This window comes from Idiotropiscis lumnitzeri, chromosome 1, assembly GCF_059441095.1.
Source record: "Idiotropiscis lumnitzeri isolate Australia: NSW breed Sydney's pygmy pipehorse chromosome 1, RoL_Ilum_1.0, whole genome shotgun sequence".
Lineage (NCBI taxonomy): Eukaryota > Metazoa > Chordata > Actinopteri > Syngnathiformes > Syngnathidae > Idiotropiscis > Idiotropiscis lumnitzeri.
Window position 1 is genome coordinate 38820794 of NC_142391.1, and position 22726 is coordinate 38843519.

Below are 22726 nucleotides of genomic sequence, written 5' to 3' on the forward strand. Positions count from 1 at the left end.
TACGTTGCTTGTCTGCTTAAACTATGTATTTCATATAGAAGTACAAAACTATCTATGCATTGTCATAACTGGATGGCATAATTAAGTTTAAAAATCTTACAAGCAGTGAGGATCTTGTAAGTTTCCCCAAACTGTCAGGAGAAATTTAGGGCGCAACCACCAATCAATTGATTTATACGGTTAAAAGGGACGCAAAACCCATAAAGAATCAAGAATACGTTCTAAGTGTATGCACAAGTACAAATGGCACCGTGATTAATATTGCGTTTGTGGAATAAAAATTAAATTGAATCATGAATCCATGAAAGACGGGTGCCATGTTGGGCGAAATAATTATCAGCACACCGGAAGTGAAGAAAAAAGTGACACAAGCTCGTTGCCAGCAAATACAGCGGGCTATTGAACTGCGCCAGTTGCCTGACTGTTGAGAGCGATGGATTTAATCATTTAATCTTGTGTACACCATGGCTAATATGCAAAAGATGCAGCAATCAGAGGAAGCGTAGCAAAGAGTAAAAGCATTGTAGTTCAACTTCTTGATAAGAAAGGGATCCAGATCAGCTCAGAACTCAGCATGTACATGCAGATGATGAATAGGTTGTCATTTTGGAATATTTACTCACTTTGGTTTTCTTAAGTAAAAGTAAGAAAAGCGGGCAGGGACTGTTTCATTAATGTCACATTCTCGTGAATTGACACGGCGTGAGTAAAAAGACCTTCAAATGAATTTGGTATATAAGGTTAAGAAACAAGTTCTTTTTACATGTTTGTCAGTTTTAATTTATTACACGATTATCTCCCTTATTTATTTCAGTCGATTGTAGGTTTTTATTGCACGTTATCACATTAATGTATAGCTTTTTTTGTAACCATCGGTTTCCGTATTTGTTGCTTTTTTTACCTATATGCTGCTTCAAATCAAGTGTTTCCAGGTCCAATGAAATTGTTTCAACTGAAACTGTGGTTGTAATCATTGATGGATCAACCATATTAGGAAAAGCAAACTGACAAACTGGTAAGGAAAGCAAAAAGGACAAAGCTGTGACAAGCCACACACATGCATGCGCACATTCCGGCCAGTGTGCAAATCTTAAATCACCGCTGTTTTGGTGATGCAATGTACGTAATCAAGTAGACTGTAGCCATATTGCCCATTTCACCACATCCCAATTATCCAGTGCAAAGGGTCCATTGTAACTCAAACCAAGGCCACACAACATGGTGATTATCAATCTGAGAACTCCTCAGTGGACTTCCTGCCCAGTGCAAAAAAAGGGCAAAGAGCCCAAGCCCAGAGACAGTGCCTAGGACTGGGACTGTACCATCAGCCTGCTGTTCCTCATGCCGCTGCTGCTGCCACTGCTGCCGTCGGAGAGTTTTGCGTTTGGCGTAATCGTGGTCAAACGGTGTGGCCACGTAGAGAGGGGATGTCACACCTGGAGTGGCGACTGACGGAAAGGAAGAGCTGAGGATGTTGCCTATTCCTACCGAAGAACTATTAAAGTCTTCGTCTATCACAGAGGTAGATTTCTCCCTGAAATGAATGAGGAAACAATATTTTTACGAGGAAAGAGTCTAGAATTAATCATTCCTAAAGGGCGACCTTCAATAGGATTACTTACTTTTCATTAGACCTGGGTATGCTGGGCATACTCTTCTCTTCTCCTATGGCAAATGGTCCTGTAGCAGCCTCAACCAGCAAATTGAACAAGACTTCATGGTCCAGATTGGGCTCATTAGCCTGCAGTAGCTTTAAGATGGTGGCGCTGAGGCGGAAGTGCAACTGGAACAAATAAAGTTAACAACGCATTAAAATGAGAGTGCTTTCAAACTACAAAATTGAGGACCTCATAATTCAGATCTATTGAAGAGCGATTTACCTCCAGGGCCTCCATAGCCAGGTCAGGTGGATTGTGATAATGGATTTTACGAGGATATCTGGCAGCCTCTTCATGCAGAAAGTGTGCTGCCTTTAAATTCAAACAGATGACACTCAATAAACCACTAAAGTGCGATGTGACAAAATAAATAAGTGAAATGACAAGATGGGTTCTAGTATGAATGAGGAAAGTCATAATTGCTATATAACCGATTCCCTATGCTTGCATAGAAAGCTACCCCGTACCTCCCCAATCTGCTGCTGACCTCCACGACATTGTGTTTGAAATTTCAAAGTTCACCTGCCTCCAACGATTTCATCATAACAGTGCTATGACTAATGCTATATTTTTTTTATCTCTTGGGATAACACAGACACAGACAAAAATAACATCTTTTGAGGGGAGAGAAGCAGTAATCTTTGTTTCTGTAGGTGGATTATGAAACAAACAATCTCCTCAAGAGTGCATCCTAGTTTAAAAGAATAATTTAAACAGTTACTTTCATAACATTTACCTTGTTTTCCATACAGACATGTTTATCAAATATTATAGAATAAGTATTATTCTTCAAACGGGTGTACAGAAAGTCCTCAAGTTAAGACGAGCTCGACCTACGCCGTGTTCGATTTGACGACGGCTGAGCCTCCTCGTTTGACATTTTAGGTTGCAGACAAACGCGACCCAGATCGGATTTTTTTGCTGCATCTGATTTATTCATGTTATATTTTATGACAGTTTGAATGTCTCAATTCTGTTTTTTTTTTTTTTTCAAATTTGACTTGGGCCACTTTCATATGTGGTCCTAGATTGGATACATATGGAATTTTTTTGGAATGCAACTGCAGCCTGAACGGCCAGCTCACATATATGCGTCATTGACGTCATCCGGAGCCCAAAATGCGCTCCGTGTGGTGTGCTAGCAGCTGGGAGATCGAATCTGCAAAGTTTTTTTTGAGTAACAATATTGACATTATATTACACTTAAATGAAGCATGAAGCATAAAGTGGACAGGTATGGTGATAGTAATGATTCAGCCACTTGTTATTTACGCACGGCAATGACATGATGTCATCTTTGGTGACGTCTCCATGAAAAGAGATCGAAAAGCCTCCCCTCATCATTCCCCCCAAATACGGTATTTCTACCCCCTATCGAATCACTCCACGGTAGAAATACCCCGACACGCTTACTTCCGTAAACACTACGTCATGAGTGACGTTGTCTTTTCCGCGCATGCGAATCACTTTGGGGAGGCATATGTAAGGTCGCATTTATAATGCAATGTGAACGCTTACACAAAAACCTTTTTTCACAACATGGCCCTACTTCCCAGCAGTGTTGGTAAGTACAGTACCTTATTTTTTATTTTAATTCATTTTATAAGTGTATATTTATTTTGAGATTTAGGGAGAATTAAAGGGTGCATTCAGACTTACTTACACGGAAATTCAAATTACATCACCATCGTAGGAATGGAACCCGTAAGACTTCCTGTATAACAAACTGGCACCTGCCGTTTTTTGGAAACTCATGATCTTGTTGTCACGAATATCATTCACTATAGTTGATCCTTCATAAACATTCAACATGTTTCCAACGATAAATTATAATTGTATTCATTTTTTTAAATCCATGAATACGTAAGTATGCGTGGATCAACCGTACTCAAAAGTCCTTGGACAGTCAAACTGTACAAGTAAGGTTTCCAGAGCGGCTTACCTTTTTATAAAGCTTCAGATATTCCACAGGGTTCTGTTTGCGTTTCTCTGCGATCTTGCCCAGCATATAGTGGATGAGCCACTCTTCTTCATCACTGTCCCCCTCACAGCGGGAAGCTCCTTGGAAACATTGCGATGCAGTCTCTAACATGGATTCTCTCCTTTCCTCCATCTGAAAATAAAGACAGAGCAGAGCTTTAAAATGTTAATTAGCTCATTACCACAGATCTCGACAAGGCCTTTATATGAAGAAGCAGATCCAAGTGACATGATGTGACATCTCCGTTGTAAAACTGAAAAGACCTTGTTAACATGCGCCACCCTCACCTGTTTTACCACCTCTGGTGGAAGCTCATCACGCCACTGCTTTAGCTGACGTGAAGCAAAGGAGTGCAAAGCATATGAAATGGTTCCATACTCGATCCAGAGTGACAGGTTGGAACTGTCTATCTCCAGGGCCCTCTTAAAGCAGTTGAGCACAGCCTGTGAGTGTTTCCATATGGGGACATCACTTTTTAGTTCATTGGAGTTGAGTTTCTCCTGAATACGGCTGGCCCTGGCTAAGGCCATTCCTGCCCAGGAATCAAACCTTTGCACAAACACACAATGAGCATCAGTGCAAGCAAAGATGACAAAAGTCTACAAAAGTCATCGTATTCAGTTTATACTATTTATTACAACATAATAAAACTATTAGACTTCAAATTAATAAAATTATCATTTGACAATAATTGACAGCCGCAAAACTGCCTACCTGTTCGGACACACACAGATGTCGTGCATATAAAACTTCATGGCTTTGGACTGCTCCTTGTTCTTGAAGTGATAATCAGCCAGCAAGTAGTAGACCTCATTAATAATCGGGGGGGCTGGAAGACTCCCCTCGGGAAGGCTTGGGGTCTTAAAAAGCAACAAATTGAAAACATGAGAGGAAACTAAATCCATCCATTCATTATCTGTACTGTTTATCCTTATTATGGTCGCGTGAGTGCTGGAGCCAATCCCTACGTGGGGTACAACCTGATCAGGTTGCCAGCCAATCACGGGGCACATATAGACATAACAACCATTCAGACTCACGATTCATCCACGCACAATTTAGTCTCCAATTAACCTACCAAGCAGGTTTTTGGAATGTGGGAGGAAAACAGAGTACCTGGAGAAAACCCATGCAGGCACAAGGAGAAAATGCAAACTCCAAAAAGAAAGGGATTTGAACCAACGACCTCAGAAATGTGAGGTGGATGTGCTAACCAATAATAAAAAGAAATTCATTCAGCCAATATTGTAGCAATTTTACTACACCATCATTTAAAATAAATGTTTCATATTGGACCATAAATTCAGTGTGGGCTCACAAACTGACCTTTCTTGTCAGGCCCTCAATGTAGGCTGCAACCTCATCCATAGTGAGAGTGGGCGTCTCACTTGGGGGGGCGATTCCTGAAAACCTCCTCAACAGATTTGCTAAATCTGCAGATACGGTGCTTGTTTTGTAGCTGTCAAACTCCGGCAGCGACTTTGGTTTAAAATACTGGAACATGAAAAGGGCGTCACTCCACAGCAGCTCAACCTGCAACACATTTCGTAGTTTCAAGGACCAGATTAGTATATTGAATATTATGAGTTACATTATCACATCTGACACTAGGAACGCATATTTAATGCACTATAATGTACTTGGATTTACATGGGAATAGCACATGATGAACAGTTTGTTCAAATGTTTTAATCAAAGGCATTGCATTACCCGATGGCACCTCCCAGTGCCCAAGCACACAAATGACAAGTTTCAAACTAAAGGGATCTTGGCCAAAATTAACATACTTGGCTTGATTGATAGGAAATAGTTCAGCTGGGAAAGTGCCTAAAAACTGAATTTGATTTATTGCACTTTCATGGCAATATTTTCAATCGAATGGGAGCATCTATATTGGCCACTAATCACACATGTGACATTATGAGAGTGTGATAAGCCGTTAATCATTTTAAACAGATATTGGTACCAACAAAATATTCATTGGACTTGTTGACGAATGTGAATTAATATATCAAAGGAGGAAGAGGGACTAAAATGAAGGCTTACTGGATATACTTTTGTATATAATTAAGCAATTTCAGTCAAAAAGTAAAACCGACAGACTGTTCTTCCTGTGCATTACTTGCAGTGGACTGCATTCGGCGCGCTGAGTAGCCAACTTCAAAATAATAGCATTTCTGTCCATGTTTTTATTAGTGGTTTTTGTTTAGAAGGTGGCCCTCAGCCAGTTGTGGGGTTTCGTGAATGCAAACAACATTACAACACTGCAATTCCTCACCTAAAGTAGGATATCTCCCAGGAGGACTATTTGGCCGTGTCGCTGCCAAATGATGCGGCATAATCCTTTTAAGATTAACGCTAGAAACATTTGCGTAGGTTTCATCTACACTCATTGTGTGTTTGTCACACACACACACACACACCCCCCCACACCCCCACGCACACACACTCGCGACGTCTCTAGCCAGGTTATCTGGTCACGTATTCGATAAATATGGCAGCGCACAGTACTTTTTTTTTTTTTTTATTATTTTAAATTCAGAATTGTTGCTTCAAAACAATCATGACAATGGTTCAGTACTTGATATTCCATATAACATTGCAAGCATCTTTGTGATATATACAAATATTGTATACGCTCTGTTCTTTTGCTTCACCAAATTATAATTATTATTTTCAGATAATGGGCCTTCACTGCTACAGTTTCTGTAACTAAATATTTGGCACGTTTGATCATCTTTTCAATTAATTTCCCTGGCCAAGCAGGTTTGCTAAGGGGAATACAAAGATTCTGTTAAATTGCAATCTACATCAGTGTTTTGAGAAGAATCAGATGGTGCTGTCGCAAAATATAATTCAAAAGCATTCACAGGTTGTATGAAACTGAACTGTGCAAGTCACACCTGACCATACATTTGCATGAATCTGACCTGTGGAGAGGAGTGGTCTTCAAGGAAGCGGGCTTTGCTCTTCTTACTAGGATAGGCATATAGACAGAAAAAACACTGTTCCAAAGCCATCTCCAACTCCTCTTTGTAGGGATGACATATATTATTTGCAGTGCCAGTGGTTGCAAATTCTTTTTCCAAAACTTGAACCTATGGGAAATATTAAATAGCTGTCAAACCCACTCATGGTTATACATTCAAATTAATTCACTTGTTAGAAGGTATGCCCAAGCTTACGAAAAACTTGAGCAGTGAACCATCTGAACAGCAACACATGGAGCGACGTCCAAGATACTCATGAGCGGTGTTCAGAAGCATAAGAGAGGATGGGAGCATTGGAGAGTCTGAGTCATCTAAAAGTCATGTTAACAGCATCATTCAGTCTAACAAGAATGTTAAGAAGGCATAAGAATGAAATCAAGATGTCCACAAACCTTCATCATCCCCTACAGACATATGTTGTTGAAGCATAGCGTCAAAAGCAGCTTCTTCGTGTTTGATGATGTGATATAAAATAATCCATGGCAGCACAGAGAAGAAATAAGGCTCTTTGGGATCGTCTGAAATTGTCATGCTCAAGTCGATGAGCTGAAAAGACAAACACAAAAATATATTAACATCGCTGCCTCTTACTATAAATGGGTCTGTACTCTCTAAAGTAATAATGAGTAGTCAAGTCAATGCTCCTCTAACCTGAATAAGATTGTTTGCCAGTCGAGCCATACTGGCGAAGTGTGTGATGTTGCTAAGGAGCTCAGAGTCTTTGGTAAAGCAGACATTGATGCCCTCCAACAGCTTTGTAATGGCACTGACCCATTCTTCCTTCACAGGTGGACAGCTGCTTGTAGAAGAGTTGAGCTGTTGCAGAGCTTCATTCAAAGCCATCTCACTTGTCTCCAGACATTGCTGGTAGTCTTGGAGCCTTAACAGTGAATTCTGGGGCAGAATTACACACAGGAGAATGAGATCACATCTCAGCATTTCATGAAGAAGGCTTTTCATTGTGGACTTGAGAGTTTAGCATCATCTGACCTGCAGCAGCAGAAGCTGAGCAGGACGTTCTGGTGTTGAGCTAACAAACTCCAAATGTTTACTCCTGCTGTTGTAATTAAGAGTGGGTTGCAACAAACGCACAACTGACTCAAAGTCTGCAGACTCAAAGAGACGCTGGATTTCTTCCAATGACTGACAGCGCTCCAGAGACTTCAGTCGTTTGTCAATCTGGTCAAACAAACAAAAGAAAAATGGGATTAAAGAAACAATGACTATAATGATAAAAGAAAACATACTTTGAGTCATAAACCAGTACACATACCTCTTCAACAGAGATTGCTGCGTCTACCTTTAAATTAGGTAGTTTGATGGTATAAAATCTCCATTCGGGAGGCTTGTGTTTGCTCTTTAACAGCCCGGTACAGACATCATAACTCTCTAAAGCCAATTCCATGTCTCCCTGAAAAGAGAGACAAACTTCCTGGTCAAACCTGGTTAACAGTGAGTTGAAATGATGTCTCAGCCCTTTTTCAATGATACCCCCAGTGAAATGTTTCTTTTGCAGTCAAGTACCCCTTAACCAGGGAAGCATTAATGGATGAGAAAAAAAAAAAAAAAAAAGAAAGACTTAAAACAAGAGTGCTGCGCCACCAGTGTCTGATGTATTATATTGGAACGCTATTTGTAATTGTATTGCAAGACTATTTGAAAGTTAAAAGAAAAAATTAAAGAAAGAAGAATGAATTAACCAAATTATGAATAACAATTAGTGCACGTAAAAATAATTATCTACAGAAAATGTCCTCTTTTGGGATCATAGTAATTATCTGTTCACAAATAGAAAGCATTCACTTAAATCTAACTAAAATACATAAATCGATCTGCAAAAACTCTTAAAAATTGCCTTAAAATATCTATTTAATCATTTTAAAAGAATAATACAAACAACAATACCTACTGTCAACATTGAACATTGCATTGTTGCGTTTAGTGAGACTCTTGGGCTTGCGCTTATCTTTATCATTCTTGGTGGCAAGGAGGCAACTGCTTTGCATTGATGCTACTTTTGGAATATATTTTAAAATCTCACATAGCTCCTGATGTGCCTTCAAGTACCCTCATTTGTAAACGGCTGGTCTAGAACACAGAAACAACAACATGTGCACTTACCTGGAGAGCAAGGGCTCTAGCCTTCAGCCAGTAGACACGCACCGTGACGTCTAACCACTTGTCCTCAAACAGATCTTTTTGGGATGAACCTAAAGCCAGGAGCAAGATGTCCGCCTGGAAATGTTGCCCAGGGAATTCGTTTTCAGACGTGTCAGTGCAGGAGCCTGTGCTTCTTCTAGAAGTCACTAAAGGAGAAATACAACAGGAGATGAAAACGTGCAGTTTCCCATTACTTTCCATAATGAAATCCCTGTATGTCCCAACTGGACACTTAAAACAGACAAACTGTATTTGCAAGAAAAGTTACGACAAATAATCAATATGAAATACAATATTTTATAATACTGGAAAATTTCATATTTTAAACCAAAAATGTGTGAAATGTAATGCTTTATTAATGGGTATTCGAGGCACCCAACCGTCTTGCCTTTGTTGTGTAACCATTGCTCCAACTGCAATTCCATACATGCCAAGCTCATTTCCAACATTTCCTGTACATAAAGCAGCAAATGATTACAATTGTATTCAGTCAAAAATTAAGCTTTCAAGCATGTTACTTGAGTGGAAATCTGCCTCATACAATGTATTTTCAAAACAAATTCTCCAGTAAAATTAACAGTGACATGAAAGGAATGGTGATGAAAACAAAGATATATAGGATACAAATAATGGATAACAATGGGAAGTTGTAGCTGAATGCAACAGAGCTTATGTATTGTTTTAATGTTTTGATTTGCAGCAAATATTTCCCGTTTTGTCATTTACCCGGATGTGCTGGTTACTGCAGTTTCGAAACAAAGGATTTGGAAGGCCACAGCTATGCTTTCTCCAAGCCTGGTAGACCTCCAGCACCACAGTGGTCATACCTAGAGGCCACTCCTCCATGAACTTCTGACCCACTGCTTTCAGATAGCACAACATGAGGTCCAGGATTCCTCCATTGGTCATATTTTTAAGAAGGAAGTTATGAACATCCTTTTGCTCTACAATAACAAACAATCATAAAATAATTTTTGTTAATAAGATGATGTCAAGAGCATAACGATCCATGAAGGGCTAAGTGTACCAGAATCCATGCAATCAACTGCGTCAATTGGAACGCAGCTCCCAAGCAGAGGCTGCCTGTCATCCTTCCCATCACGTTGTGTCTCATGATTACTCAGACTTTCTTCTTCATTATCAGGATCAAACTTCCTTAGCCTACAAGAAAGGGAGTGAGTTTATGCATCCGTACAACAAAAGCAAACCTTTCGTCTATCCATCTTGTATACTGCTTATTCTCACTGGGGTCCACGGTTCAATTTCTGCTCTGTCCAAGTCATGTGTTGTAATGTCTTTGGGCAAAATACTTTAGCCACATTGTCTCCAGTGCCACTCAGCTGGGTGTAAATGTTTGGTGGAGGTCGGAAAGGCCATAGGCGCACACCGGCAGCCAAGCTTCTGTCAGAGGCAGGGCTGCTGAGGCTACACGACGACGTAGTTTCCTGCCACCAGAGTGTGAACGTGTGAGTGCATGAATGTTTGCATTGTCAGCGCTTTGAGTGTCTGGTTGTCCAGAAAATTGTTATATAAATATGATGCATTATAGGGATTGCAGGTGCGCTGCAGCATATCTGCAGCTGACTTTAACCAAGACAACACCCTGGACTGGTGGCCATAGAACTCAATAATCATTCACATCAACACAACCACATGAACTACAACATCAGCACACACAAGTGGTATGAACAAAAACAACACAAATCATGGTTACCTTGAAGGAAGATACTTAAACAGCAATTCCTGAAAATCAATCTTCTCTTCCTTTTTGCATTTCGTGTTCCGAACCCGTGCTGAACGTCTTTTGGCAGTCTCAACATTATCTTCTACTGGACGTTTTCTTTTAGGTGCTTTCTTTGCCTTGTCGATCAGAGAAATATCCATAGCTGTAACTGTGGACGGTGATGAAAGCATTCATTATAATTTCACATCAATAAATTATTATTAAAAACGTTTTAACTTGGATTTACAACTGACCGAGAGAAGAAGCTGTAGGGATTTCCACAATGGTAATTTGCGTTTGGATGGCAGGTTGCGAGAGTGCTGATGGCTCAGGAAGGACAGTCGGTGGCAGAGACGAACTAGGGCTACTACTCAACACCGTCGTCTGGACTGTGCTGATCGGACTGCTGGGTTGAGGCAGGTTTTGGAGGAAGCTTCGGTCACGGTATGCAGACAAGTCGATCCTGCGCCCAAGACTTAGACGAGGCGGCCCACATGTGGTTTGATATCTATACATTGCAATAAGGCTTTCACCCACATGCTTCCACCTGTGTTAAAAAAAAAGTCCCATGTCAAATCGAGTTATCTAACCATGTGTTTCGAGGTCAAATGTTTTCTAGATCCAATTATATATATTGAAATACACGAAATGAACTGAAGATCGGAGACACACTTCTTGAATCAATTCAGAATTTAATAAGAGTTTGGTTCTATCACGAGTGTCTATACTTTTAATTGTAGTACACACTCATTAACCCATGTGTAAGGGAAATTGTGTGTGTGTTGTAATCACATTACAATTACCGGTAGTATTTAAAATAATTTACAAACACTGTTAGGGGTACTCACGAAAGACACTGGATTGGCTTAATTAAGACAAGGTCAGGGTTTGGTTCCGTGTAAGAGAGAGCCTGTCTGCGTTTTCGTAAATCCAGAGCCTCTTCCACAATGGATTTGCGCTCCTCTTCTTCCACTTCCACATAGTGGACAGACATATCGCTGCAAACACACCACAGAACCCAAAAACATTTGAAAGTGATACGTTGGTAAGAGCACTTCTTAAAGAACTTATATACAGTGAAGGACAAAAAATAAATGCAGTCACCATCTCTTGAACATCTGCATTGTGTCCCTTCTAAGATTAGCCTGCTCCTCAAAGATTTTCTCCTTCAACACCAGGCCTTTTGTGTAACAATGATCCTTTTCAAGGGCTTTACTGATGAAATACAAACACCCTGGAAATATTTATGCACATGATCATTACTTTAAGGCTGAAGTTGTGAAACAATAGACAGCAAACTGGTATGGGCAATGTTTAACATACATGTATAGTCACAGAGCGTGTAGAGAATAGTGATCAGATTGTCCAGGCAGGGCCAGTGGTCCGGGTTACACTGCAATCCCTCCTCAAAGGCATGCCGGGCCAAAGGAATACGCAGCAGCCGTACAGCCACTTGTCCAATTTTGTACCACATGTTCACATCAGTGGAATCCAGCAAAACAGCCTACATAAAGAATGAACAGGACTATTAACAGGGTTTTTATCCTTTTACATAAAGACAAAATTTTTGTCGCACAAAATAATATGTAGCATTCTTTTATTGTTTGACCTCTAAGTAAAACTCCATCGCAGTCTCCAGGTCATCTCGAGATGCAGCCATACTAGCCAGGTTTTTAAACGTGGAATACTTCAACATCAGTCCGGGATGCTTGAGGCCCAAGCTCTGATCCTCCGAGGGAATGGCCTTAGATAAAAGACACTGAATTAAGGTACTTCCAAGTTTAAAATGAGGATGTGTTTTTAAATTAAATTCTTGTTTCTTGTTTTCTTATCAAAAGCTCAATTGTTACCACCAGACATAAACGTATCGGTTATATTGTTTCTCACATTATAGCTGTCATTCCCATAATTATTTGCTGATAAATTATGGAGCTCTTCAATTGCATATAGACTAAATTGTAATACAGTGAACCCCCGCTACTTCGCGGTTCACCTTTCGCGGGTTCAGTGCTTCGCGGGTCTAAAAAATATTCGGGAGCATTGTAGTTTCGCCGAGCGGCACAAGGGGGCGCTGAAGCGGTTAGACGGCCGGCGTGCGCCGAAGAGGAGAGTGGACGAAGAAGAGAGTGGCCGAAGAAGAGCAAGTTCCCCCGGACACGATTGGTGGCGACGGACACGATCGGACACCGTGCGTGAGCTCCGAAGGAGACCGGCCGGCGTGTGTGGCTGTCAAGCCGAAGATAAACAACTTCCGCCCGGGCACTCGCGCGGCGACATTTCGCTTCGTTCGAGACCGTGCGTGAGCTCCGAAGGAGACCGGCCGGCGGAGGAGGAGGGCATGCTCGCGTCACAGTAAGCCGAATAGGAGCACCTTCCGCCCGCGCACCGGCGGAGTGCGAGGCTGTCAGTTATGAATGAAGAAATGAATAAATAAATAAATGAAGAATGCCACCTTTCATTTCACTGTCATGATCCGTGCCTGTCATGCCGCGTGTGTTTTTGTTTTTTCAGCTGTGTGGGCGTTCCTCCAGCGATCGTCTCGCGCCATGTCGTCAGCTGCTGCGAGACGCGCTGATTACACTGACTATATTGTGATTATAATAAATATTGTAACGTTGTATAATAAATCAGGCCAATTTGTCCATCAGCGAACGCTTTTATTATTAAGCCAAAAACGGCTGCTGTTGGCCGCAACCACGCAGATCAGAGAGAGAGCAACACAACGACAACAACATAACGTTCACCCCCCTGCTGCCTTCACAGCCTCCACAGAAAAGAGGAAAACACAGAACCCTTGAACTATTTACAAAGTCGCTACACTATCTTTGTATCACCACCTTTTTTCCCGTGTCTGCGTTTGGAGAGTCCTGTTCAATCCTCCAGTTCTGCTGGAGGATCATAACATCTCACAGGGCACACCGGACGGCGTACCAGCAGGTAAAAGTCGAAGTAATTAAATAAATACAAAAATAAGTAATTGAATAAATACAAAAATAATGGCTGGGGAATAAAAAAATAATAAGTTTTAATAATAATTTGTTTTTTGTTATAACATGAATTTCACTCTCTCTCTCTCTACCAGTATATATATATATATATATATATATATATATATATAGGTGCGAAGTATATATATACACGGTGTTTTTTTTGTTTTTTTGAAGGTGCGACGCTACTTCGCGGATTTTCAGATTTCGCGGGTGGTCTCGGTCCCCATTAACCGCGATAACCGGGGGTTCACTGTATTACTGAAGTTATGAGAAAGCATACATTATGGCCAAGGATGGACAGGGTTCCTTCACCATAAGGCAAGTAAGATTTAAGCTTTTTAATTCCATTTAAATGTAAAAAAAACTTCACAATGGCCCCCTTGCTCCATGCCCAAAGTTGTTGCAGTAAATAATGACGTAAATCGTATCTGTAGAGTCCTGATTAAAACCATATTACCGGTTTGTTGGTTCAACTCTCATGATTGCATGTTTCCCCCAAAATCTATTCAGTATATTATTTTTTTAAGAACATTTATTTGGAGACTAGAGATTATTTACAATCATAAAATCGTACTTCGTGTGGTAACAGTCATTTCTTAAAGACTTTTGAAAGATTGACTTAAGACATTTTAATGCCAATTAAGGCCTTGTTTTTAGATCCATGGATTCACTGCCATTTAAGAATTTTCAAGAATCAGCAGGAACCTTGACTGCATAATAAGTGAAGACACTGATGATGTATGCTAGTTTACCTCTTTTAGGAGTGGCGTTTTAAGCAACTCATGATATGCCTCCGCAGACTCCTCAAACTTGTCATGTTTCTGCAGATCTAAAGCTTTATGATACAACGCAAAAGCTTCTGCTTCCTACAAATAAAAAACAAACAAAAATATCAGCATGGAAATGTTGGCAGTACAGAAGAGGATAATAAATGCATATATTCCCTGCACCTGAGCCTCCTTCGTTCGACTTTTTTTACTTCTCAATGGGTCTTGAGATTCATCTGCAGCTGTGGATGCTGCATTCAATGCTGCAATTCGAATCTATAAAAAATAAACAAAAAGGAAAAAGAAAGAAGAGTGAAGAATGAGATCACATAGTTGACAACTTGATTGGTTGACAAAGCGTGTACTTAGTTGTAACAGTTATATTAGACCACCTTACCATTTTTTTTCTATCAAGGGATGATGTGGTATTTGAGAACAGATCATCCACCTCTGGGTTCAGCCGATCCTGATCGGATCTATTTACGAGTAGACATAAGCGCCAGGTTGAGAATTGCCGGACACGACAAAATAACCATTGTGTAAGACATGACAGCAAAGAAAGAAAAAAGTGGCATGATCAAGTGACAGGTAAGTATTGAAAGTATAAATGGCGTGTGCTGACAGGGGTATGTTGCAGTCTTTGGGCCTTGTTTTGATCCAATATTATCACTTAGCACATTGCCGTTAAGGTTAGCTTAACCTTACTCAGAATGGCAATGAAAGTTTAGCATAGTTAGCTTAGCTTTACCATAGGACACAGTCGGATTAAAAAGAAAAGCATCAACCCAAAATATATCGTGTATAGTACTAATTCTCTAACTTCATGGGCTGTTAAATGTCCAATATAATCAGTGTGACAACTGTCCTTTCGGTACCTGGTCTGAGTGTGTGCGTGGCTACGTGAGTAAGTTAGATGTGCTACTGCTTCATTCACTCGGAGAGCCGAGTGATGTAAAGCGACTGAGACTTACCATTCATTTCCGTCTCGATGGGAATTCTTACATTGATGTCATTGAACCAAGGGCAGTGTACCCCGAAAATTCCACAAAAGAGTCAATAAGGCGTACTATTTCATTTTTGAACTTCATGAATTCATCAGCCTTTGTTGTTGTTCGCGTAAGAAGCGCCACAGCTTGACGTGGGCGGCTCACCAGTAAACTCGTCGCTCATTGGCCAATAACGTATTAGCCTGGCCAATCACATAGTTGCATATTAAACGAGCAGTTTATCCTAAATTCTCCGATATGTTTGTAACAGTCAGATGTCATTTTACATAATTAAATGCGATGTCTTATTTGTTTACGCTTCTCACTGAATTAATTTGAGTTATTGTCCAAGAGATATCAACACGCTGGTTTCGATCATGTTGAATATTATAAAGAGCTGATAAAAAACTAACAAGTCCGCCCTCAAGGGGGTGTAACCGGCATTGTAGACAAACATCCACTAGAGGGCAAACATTGACTATAATATTTCAAAGGGACTTCAAATCCAGTACAATGCACATTTTACGAGAAGTACAGATTATGCGCTCGCAATGCTTCTTCACGCTTCCATCCTCAGTGGTTTTAGTAACATTCAATGAAGTACCATGACATTAATAACGTCTTTACGTTTTATTTTCACCTAAACATTATTTTGCCAGATAACATGACAGATACTGAAATAATATGTTACAACTTGCAGGTTTATGAGTACCATGTGGGTGTCCTCAGTGACCCTGCTTGTTGCAGTGCCTCTGCCACTCAACATATTGAACATCCTCACCCCACCTTTCGCTCTTGGCTGAGACTGGCTTGCTGGCTCCATTATCAATTCCTTTTGTCAGCATGCCTGAAAAAAGCAGCTTACGTCACGGTCATTACTGGCTCTATAAAAGCCAGTGTAATGCAGAATCACTGCGCAGTTGACACAGCTACATCACAAGGCGCAGAGCTGATTGCCTTAAATCATGACCTCCACCGGCTTTGACTTTTATTTTCCTTCTACTTACAAGAGGAGATCCCTTGTGCGTAGTGCAGGATATGGATCGAGTGGGGGTATAGAATCAAGGGCTGCATATTCGAGCCACTCTGCCCCAACACCTTATGCATCGACATACAGAAGTTTTCCTACCCACAGTCGAGCTACCTCCAGTTCTTTCCTGCTTTCGGCTCCAGGGTATTCAGCTGCCACCGAGCTACGCCTTGACCAAGCAGCACAGGTCACCTCTGAATTCAAACAATTAAGGACCCAGGAGAAGGCTGAACTGCAAGACCTAAATGACCGCTTTGCAAGCTTCATCGATAGAGTTCATGAACTGGAGCAACAAAACAAGTTGTTGGAGACTGAACGCCTGTTACTCAGGCAGCGCCAAACGGAGCCATCGAACCTCCGGGCTCAATATGAGCATGAGATCCGCCAGCTAAATGCTGCAGTGGAGGAGGCCCGTTTTGAGAGACAAGCTGCCCAGCACCACAGGGATGAGATAGAGGGCATGCTGAAGAACCTGCAAAAACGCTATGAGGATGAAGTGCTTAGTAGGGAGCGGGCAGAGGGCAGACTAATGGATACCAGAAAGGACGCAGATGAGGCAGCTATGGAGAGAACTGAGCTTGAGAAAAGAGTTGAAATTCTGCTGGATGAGCTGGCCTTCCTGAAGCGTCTCTGCGAGAGTGAAATTGCAGAACTCCAGGCCCAAATCCAGTACAGTACGGAGGTGTCTGTGGAGATGAACGTAGTAAAACCTGACCTATCTGTTGCTTTACGTGACATTCGAGCCCAGTATGAAACAATGGCTCAACGCAATCGCCAGTCAGCTGAAGAGTGGTTCTGCAATAAGATGAATGTTATGTCGGTAGGCACTGCTCGCAATACAGAGAGTGTTCGTAATGTCAAAGATGAGGCTGGTGAATACCGCAGGCAGCTCAAAACTAGGACGTTGGAGATTGATGCCTGCAGAGAGATAAACCAAGCGCTGGAAAACCAATTGCAGGAAGTGGAGGAGAAACAGAGTGCTGAGATTTCTGCACTGCAGGTGAGCAACTCAAAGACATTGATGTGTGTCTTCATTGTGGGACAAAAATATCTGCAAATAAATATAAAATGATTTAAGCGGTTGGTTGCTAAAACTGTTGTAAAGTATTGTTCCTAAGTTGTTGTTGTTTTGGCATAGGGAAGATTGTGCAATTATGCAATTTCTGTGAATTACATTTTTGGATTTTTTTCACCACAGGATGCCATAAACCATCTGGAGGAAGAATTGAGGACAAACAAGAATGAAATGGCTCGCTACCTAAAAGATTATCAAGACCTCTTGAATGTGAAGATGGCCTTGGATATCGAAATTGCAGCCTACAGGTTTTATGCCTACACACATAGTTCATTACATTGTAATTATGAAACAAAAAGCCATAAATATGTTTCTCTGCTGTCCATGTTTAATACAATCTCAGAAAGCTACTTGAAGGAGAAGAAAACCGCTTAGACCGTTGTGGCCAGATGTCTTCCGTTGTTCACTCCCAAACGGTGTTCGCTGGACCTCCTCATGGAAGAACTCTGGTCTCGATGCAATCTCAGCTGCATTCGGCTGTTCCGTACTTATTCAGCCCTCGCTTGTACAGATCAATTATCCCCACTGAGGAGATAATATCTGCAAGTGAAGCACAACAAGCGGAGGCAAGCCCTTCTCAGGAAGAGGTGGAAGAGGAAGAGGAAGAAGAGGAGGAGGATCAGGAGGGTGAGAAGGAGGAAGTGGAGGAGGAGGAGGAACTTGATGACAAGGACAAAGAAGAGGAAGATGAGGAGGATGAGGGTGAAGCTGATGGAGAAGGTAATATATAGTAGCACAACAATTCTATGGCATGTTCATATATAGGAGTAAATTACTAATTTCTCTTTTTCCTCCCTGAAGAGGCCGAGGCAGAAGATCCAGTAAAGGAGGATGAGGAGGAAGGAGCAGATGAATCTGATAAGGAAGAAGAAGGGGAGGATCGTGATGACGAGAAGCAAGGAGGACAAAAAGAAGTGGAAACTGATGAGAAAAATCGAAGAGCCTAGTGCTGTTTATGTATGCTTTGGTAACTTGCAACAAAAGCAACTGCTCGCCTTTGAGGCTCGTATATGCTGTGCCATCCGTTCAATTGCAATGGTGAATGTCTCAACTTGGTGCATGGACGGTATAACTTTGAACCGTTTCCAAAAACATGAGAATGTCAAAACAAGCATCACAATTATTATCCTGCTTTGTGCAGATTTGTTTGCAAACATGCTTATGCTTAAGTGTCACCAGAATATGCTAGTAAGATGGTCTGTATTGAATTGGCAAATATCCTCACAGTGATTGCTAATTCTAATCATAACATGCTGAAATAATAAAGCCTTGACACCTTATAAACCAAGAATCTATACAGTGGTTTTTATTTATGGGTCTACACACAATTGTTTTATCGCGTTGAATTTATGATAGACATGAGCAGCAAATAAGGTTTTTGTTCTCCTGTATCACTGAAGCACCCATTTGAATCACTTAATGGCATATAGAGTACTGCATTAGATTATTTCATTATTCATTATTATTTCCCCATAATTGCCAGTCATGCACTTTGGGATTTAGCATGACTGAGCCTACAAGTGTAAATAGAGATAGTTACAGCGGTATCTTTGTTTATTTTGAGCGAGCATGTCATTGTCCTAATAAACTCGGTGGTTGATGTGACCACTTGAGCTGATGCCGGTGTTTTTCTTGCATGCCACACCCTCGCCCACATCCCTGTCGATGGAGCGGAGCACGTTGAAACTTCTATGACTCAGCTCGTGTGCTGCGCCAATGAATCTGGCCAAGTGTCAGCTTTGCAAGACGGCCGGGGAAGGGGAATTTCATTATTTCATTAGAGAGGGGGGCAGAGATAGAGAGGTTGGGATAGAGGAGGAATGACTAAGGGAGGAGCGCGTAGACATATCTCATTGCATTAAACCTTGACAGAGGACAGACTGTTTTATATCCAGTAAAGAGATGCCAGGTCCTCATTTCTGCAGCGGCTCTATCCACTCTATACCATTTAAATGAATAGCACGGTCAATATCTTCTCTTATTACACTCACACAGTCCCTAACGAGTTCTGTTTGATTAGGTGCAGCACACACTAACAACATGTACACTAGCATAATTTTCCCATGCAATAAATACTGAAGATTGTTTCCTCATTCTCTCCATCGTCCTTGTCCTTGGTTTATTCCACCCTGAGCAAGACTATATAATCAGCCTTCTTCTGTTGCTACAATGCAGCTTGAGCTCGTCCAAAAATGCACTCAATTTAATCATCAGAAATATTACTTTCAGTGTGTTTGGCTGCATTCACATGTTTCACTACTCAAAGCACTCCTCATAGCAATATGGTAAATGTTTTTTTATTGATTAAAACACTCGAGCAGACTGATGATGTTCTTTTGGCTGGACCCAAATACATAAAACATCCAGCAGGCATAGTGCTGAAACAGGGGGCCGAGCTCTTGGTGGAGGTAAATACACTAAACCAACTATATAAAGTCCTCAGATGGATACTAAACAAAAGTATTGGGACAGACCTATGAATAAAGTACTAATATGTATCGCAGTGTACAAATTAAGGTCAATGAAGGACTCTTTGGTATGCAAAAACTGACCTCCTGACCTCAAACCCATCAAGCCTTAGGAACTTTCAGAGTTCATCCTGAATATGGTGAGAAAAACAAACACTATAACACAATATTAACAACTGTTTCAGCACCTGGAAGTGTATTATACAGCTATTGCAGATCTGAAAAACATGATAGCATGACATATGGATTGTGAGGTGCAAAAATTTGTATATCGCTTTCATCGGCGATATCTTCATATCTCCAAAATCATCACTTTTTCCAGAGACCCCCCCAAAAAGAAATCATTCGTTCAACCTTTAATATTGCACGGTAAAAGAGAGCAAGACATTTTAAACACTTTAGATTTGTGAAAATAACACCCACAAATAAGGCTTGACCAATAGCATAGATGTGGGGAAAGTATTTTTTTTACCAAATTGTAATGAACAAGGTTTCAACCCGGTATAAGAAAGGTTGTTTCAACTTTATCACATTTCATCTTCATACATTGAGTTTCAAACTGCGGTCCAAACGTCATAATTAGGTTCTGAACAGACTAGTTTAGACATTACAAGACTTTTCCCCATGCGTGCACGTATAATGTCTTTATTGCTAAGGTGCACTTGATAACCAAGATGTGAAGGTGCTGCATAAAACATTAACAATTAACAGATTCCTCAAATTGTTGGCAGCTGATGTTAACAGACTTTTAATGTCATCTTTATCGGCAATAAACGGAAACCATGTAAATTACAGCACAAGAGGATTCAGGAGACAGAAATACACTGTGTTGAATTGAAGTTTGAAATATAATCTCTATAAGAGAGAGTGCTAACAATACTGAATCTTGTGTTGCCTGGCAGTCTGATGCACCCAATAAAATGAATTATTAATTAAGGTGATACTGAGCAGAAATTGAATGACTTTTGTATCCTGGAAATACATTCAAACTAGCAATGACAGTGGTGCAAACACAACCATATCGCAACAACAACAATACAAATAACTCTTTCAGTTTTCATTTTAGAAAAAGTTAATTTTAGCACTTGTGTTTTTTCAGCCGCTGAAAGTGTATCCAGTCATAAAAGTGGCACACTTTCCTGGCAAAGTCCAGACAGTGATGAGGGCAATGCTGCACAGTTTCACACAGCCCTGCTTTGTTTCCACAAAGAAAACGAAGTCTTTGATTAGCATTTTGGCTCCCTCTGTTGAGCTCTGAGAATCTTCTAATTAAATTGTTCTGCCGGCAAGCCTCCTTTAAAACAGAGGACTGAGACTGTTTATGTTAAAATACAATTACATTAATGAAGATGATGGGTTTTTTTTTTTTTTTTTGGTGCGCTTATTTTAACAGGTTTGAAGTGGTCTCGTGTGCCAATTACTAAATGTGAAGTGAAGATTCCTCGCTGATTCAGAAGGAGACAAAGGAGTCTCTTGAGACATGAAATTGTGTGAACATAGAGAAGCATAGTAGCCTACAGGCCTTACTGCAGATAATCATTAGTTAATAGCATTAAGTAAACAGTGACTGATAATGCTTTTTTTAAATGGAAAAAAAATTGTTAAATGAAATTTCTGTCTCTGTTCAAAGATGGAGCATTGACAGCTTTATAAAGACTACACATGGTTGGCCAGATACCGGGAAGTCTTATGTGTCACATTTCTCTTACACTTGCAATATACACTAAACATGGTCTACTTAAATATTGTTAAAACATCATAACTGAAAAATACCCCATCAAGCTTGCAGGTGCTGCAATGTAGTTTAGTTGCTAGGCAGATTAAAAACCATTAGAAAACACACAAGTGCACTCTGTTGCTATAGTAGCGAGCCAGAGCTTCACTGCCCTATATAAGGCCAAAAAAACTGCAAAAACAAAGGGAGAATAACCCCTGAAAAGCAATGTTTTAGGGCTGTCGAAAATTTAACTGTAGATTTTTTTTCACTCAGTTGAATATTTTAACTCAGTTAACTCCGTTTGATTTACTTAAAAAATAATGTGCATACCTTGCAAATATTGTACCATAGGTGTACATCTATAGCACATCATCTCAGAAGAGTCACTATTGGGCCTTGCAAACCAACACTGGTGCAGTGTGGCGCTTGTGGGCAGTTTTGAGAACTGTGTCTGAGAAAAATGCCTGCAAGATGTCTCAGTTTAGATCATATCAAAGAATCAAAGAAAGCTATTAGAACAATCTTTGAATTAAATATACTTCATATTTGGTGATTTTGCATTAATTCCAAGATGTTATTCGAGTAAATATCTGTTACAAGCTTCCCAAAAAAATAGTAGTTGAAAAAAGGGATTAATCCTGGGATTTAGTTTGGTGAATAATTAGATAAAAAATTTAATTGCTTGACAGCACTATTATATATACTTAGATACTGAACAAAAGTAGGAATGTAGATTTTTTTTGTTTTTGAGCCCATTCTTCATGAGCATACGTTAAAGTCTGATTTGACTCATGCAAGGGAAAAGGTTGTTGATTGTGGAGTATAGAATATTGGCCGACTCATCAATAAATATGCGAAGTTGCTGGATTTTTTCAGGAATGGGAATGGTGAAATGGTGTGGTTACACATGGTCAGAGGTTATGCAACTGATTGGATGCTCTGGAAAATGATCTGAAAGGTATTTGGAGATGAGTCATGGTCGAGAAATGAACATTCACCTCAAGGGCAACATTTCTGCTGGACATTATTGAAGTAAGCATTTCAATTGCTTGCTCTCATAACACTTAGGACATCTGTGGCATTGTTCGGGCTCTGTGGCCTTCTAATGGTGCGCAGACCCAGGCACACCTGTGCGATGATCATACTGTCTAATAGCATCCTGTTTTCACACCTGTGAGGAG

General features: G+C 40.5%; 2 protein-coding genes across 4 annotated transcripts in view; one reads left to right on the plus strand and one right to left on the minus strand.

The window, feature by feature from the left end:
- The window catches only part of cabin1 (calcineurin binding protein 1), a 37811-nt gene extending 22404 nt beyond the window's left edge, over positions 1-15407 (minus strand). For 2 of the 3 annotated variants that reach the window (XM_088299958.1, XM_088299949.1), the window contains exons 1-27: positions 15241-15407; positions 14667-14745; positions 14453-14545; positions 14255-14368; positions 12122-12256; positions 11836-12016; positions 11617-11746; positions 11361-11510; positions 10767-11059; positions 10504-10681; positions 9817-9950; positions 9516-9733; positions 9178-9241; positions 8751-8935; positions 7903-8040; positions 7620-7808; positions 7281-7523; positions 7022-7175; positions 6825-6940; positions 6570-6737; positions 4966-5172; positions 4354-4499; positions 3927-4188; positions 3601-3771; positions 1881-1970; positions 1623-1783; positions 1323-1534 (exon numbers count right to left, since the gene is read on the minus strand). In XM_088299958.1, the coding sequence (XP_088156084.1) occupies positions 1323-1534; positions 1623-1783; positions 1881-1970; positions 3601-3771; positions 3927-4188; positions 4354-4499; positions 4966-5172; positions 6570-6737; positions 6825-6940; positions 7022-7175; positions 7281-7523; positions 7620-7808; positions 7903-8040; positions 8751-8935; positions 9178-9241; positions 9516-9733; positions 9817-9950; positions 10504-10681; positions 10767-11059; positions 11361-11510; positions 11617-11746; positions 11836-12016; positions 12122-12256; positions 14255-14368; positions 14453-14545; positions 14667-14669 (4135 nt within the window). In that variant the 5' untranslated portion in view covers positions 14670-14745; positions 15241-15407. The remainder of the gene's footprint in view (positions 1-1322; positions 1535-1622; positions 1784-1880; positions 1971-3600; positions 3772-3926; positions 4189-4353; positions 4500-4965; positions 5173-6569; positions 6738-6824; positions 6941-7021; positions 7176-7280; positions 7524-7619; positions 7809-7902; positions 8041-8750; positions 8936-9177; positions 9242-9515; positions 9734-9816; positions 9951-10503; positions 10682-10766; positions 11060-11360; positions 11511-11616; positions 11747-11835; positions 12017-12121; positions 12257-14254; positions 14369-14452; positions 14546-14666; positions 14746-15240) is intronic. The other variant, XM_088299968.1, reaches the window with a different exon arrangement.
- On the plus strand, positions 14755-18590 carry neflb (neurofilament light chain b). The gene is made up of 5 exons (XM_088299982.1): positions 14755-14857; positions 15956-17285; positions 17484-17608; positions 17704-18080; positions 18162-18590. Exons 2-5 carry the CDS (start codon positions 16221-16223, stop codon positions 18305-18307), a joined length of 1713 nt encoding a protein of 570 aa, XP_088156108.1. The 5' UTR covers positions 14755-14857; positions 15956-16220; the 3' UTR covers positions 18308-18590.
- The last annotated feature ends 4136 nt before the right edge of the window (positions 18591-22726 follow it).

Bases quoted from the DNA above. Each gene is read 5' to 3' on its own strand.
- neflb (XM_088299982.1), top strand. From the start codon at position 16,221: ATGACCTCCACCGGCTTTGACTTTTATTTTCCTTCTACTTACAAGAGG. The intron at 17,609-17,703 runs GTTTTATGCCTA...ATACAATCTCAG, and splicing joins ATCGAAATTGCAGCCTACAG to AAAGCTACTTGAAGGAGAAG. The intron at 18,081-18,161 runs GTAATATATAGT...TCCTCCCTGAAG, and splicing joins GGGTGAAGCTGATGGAGAAG to AGGCCGAGGCAGAAGATCCA.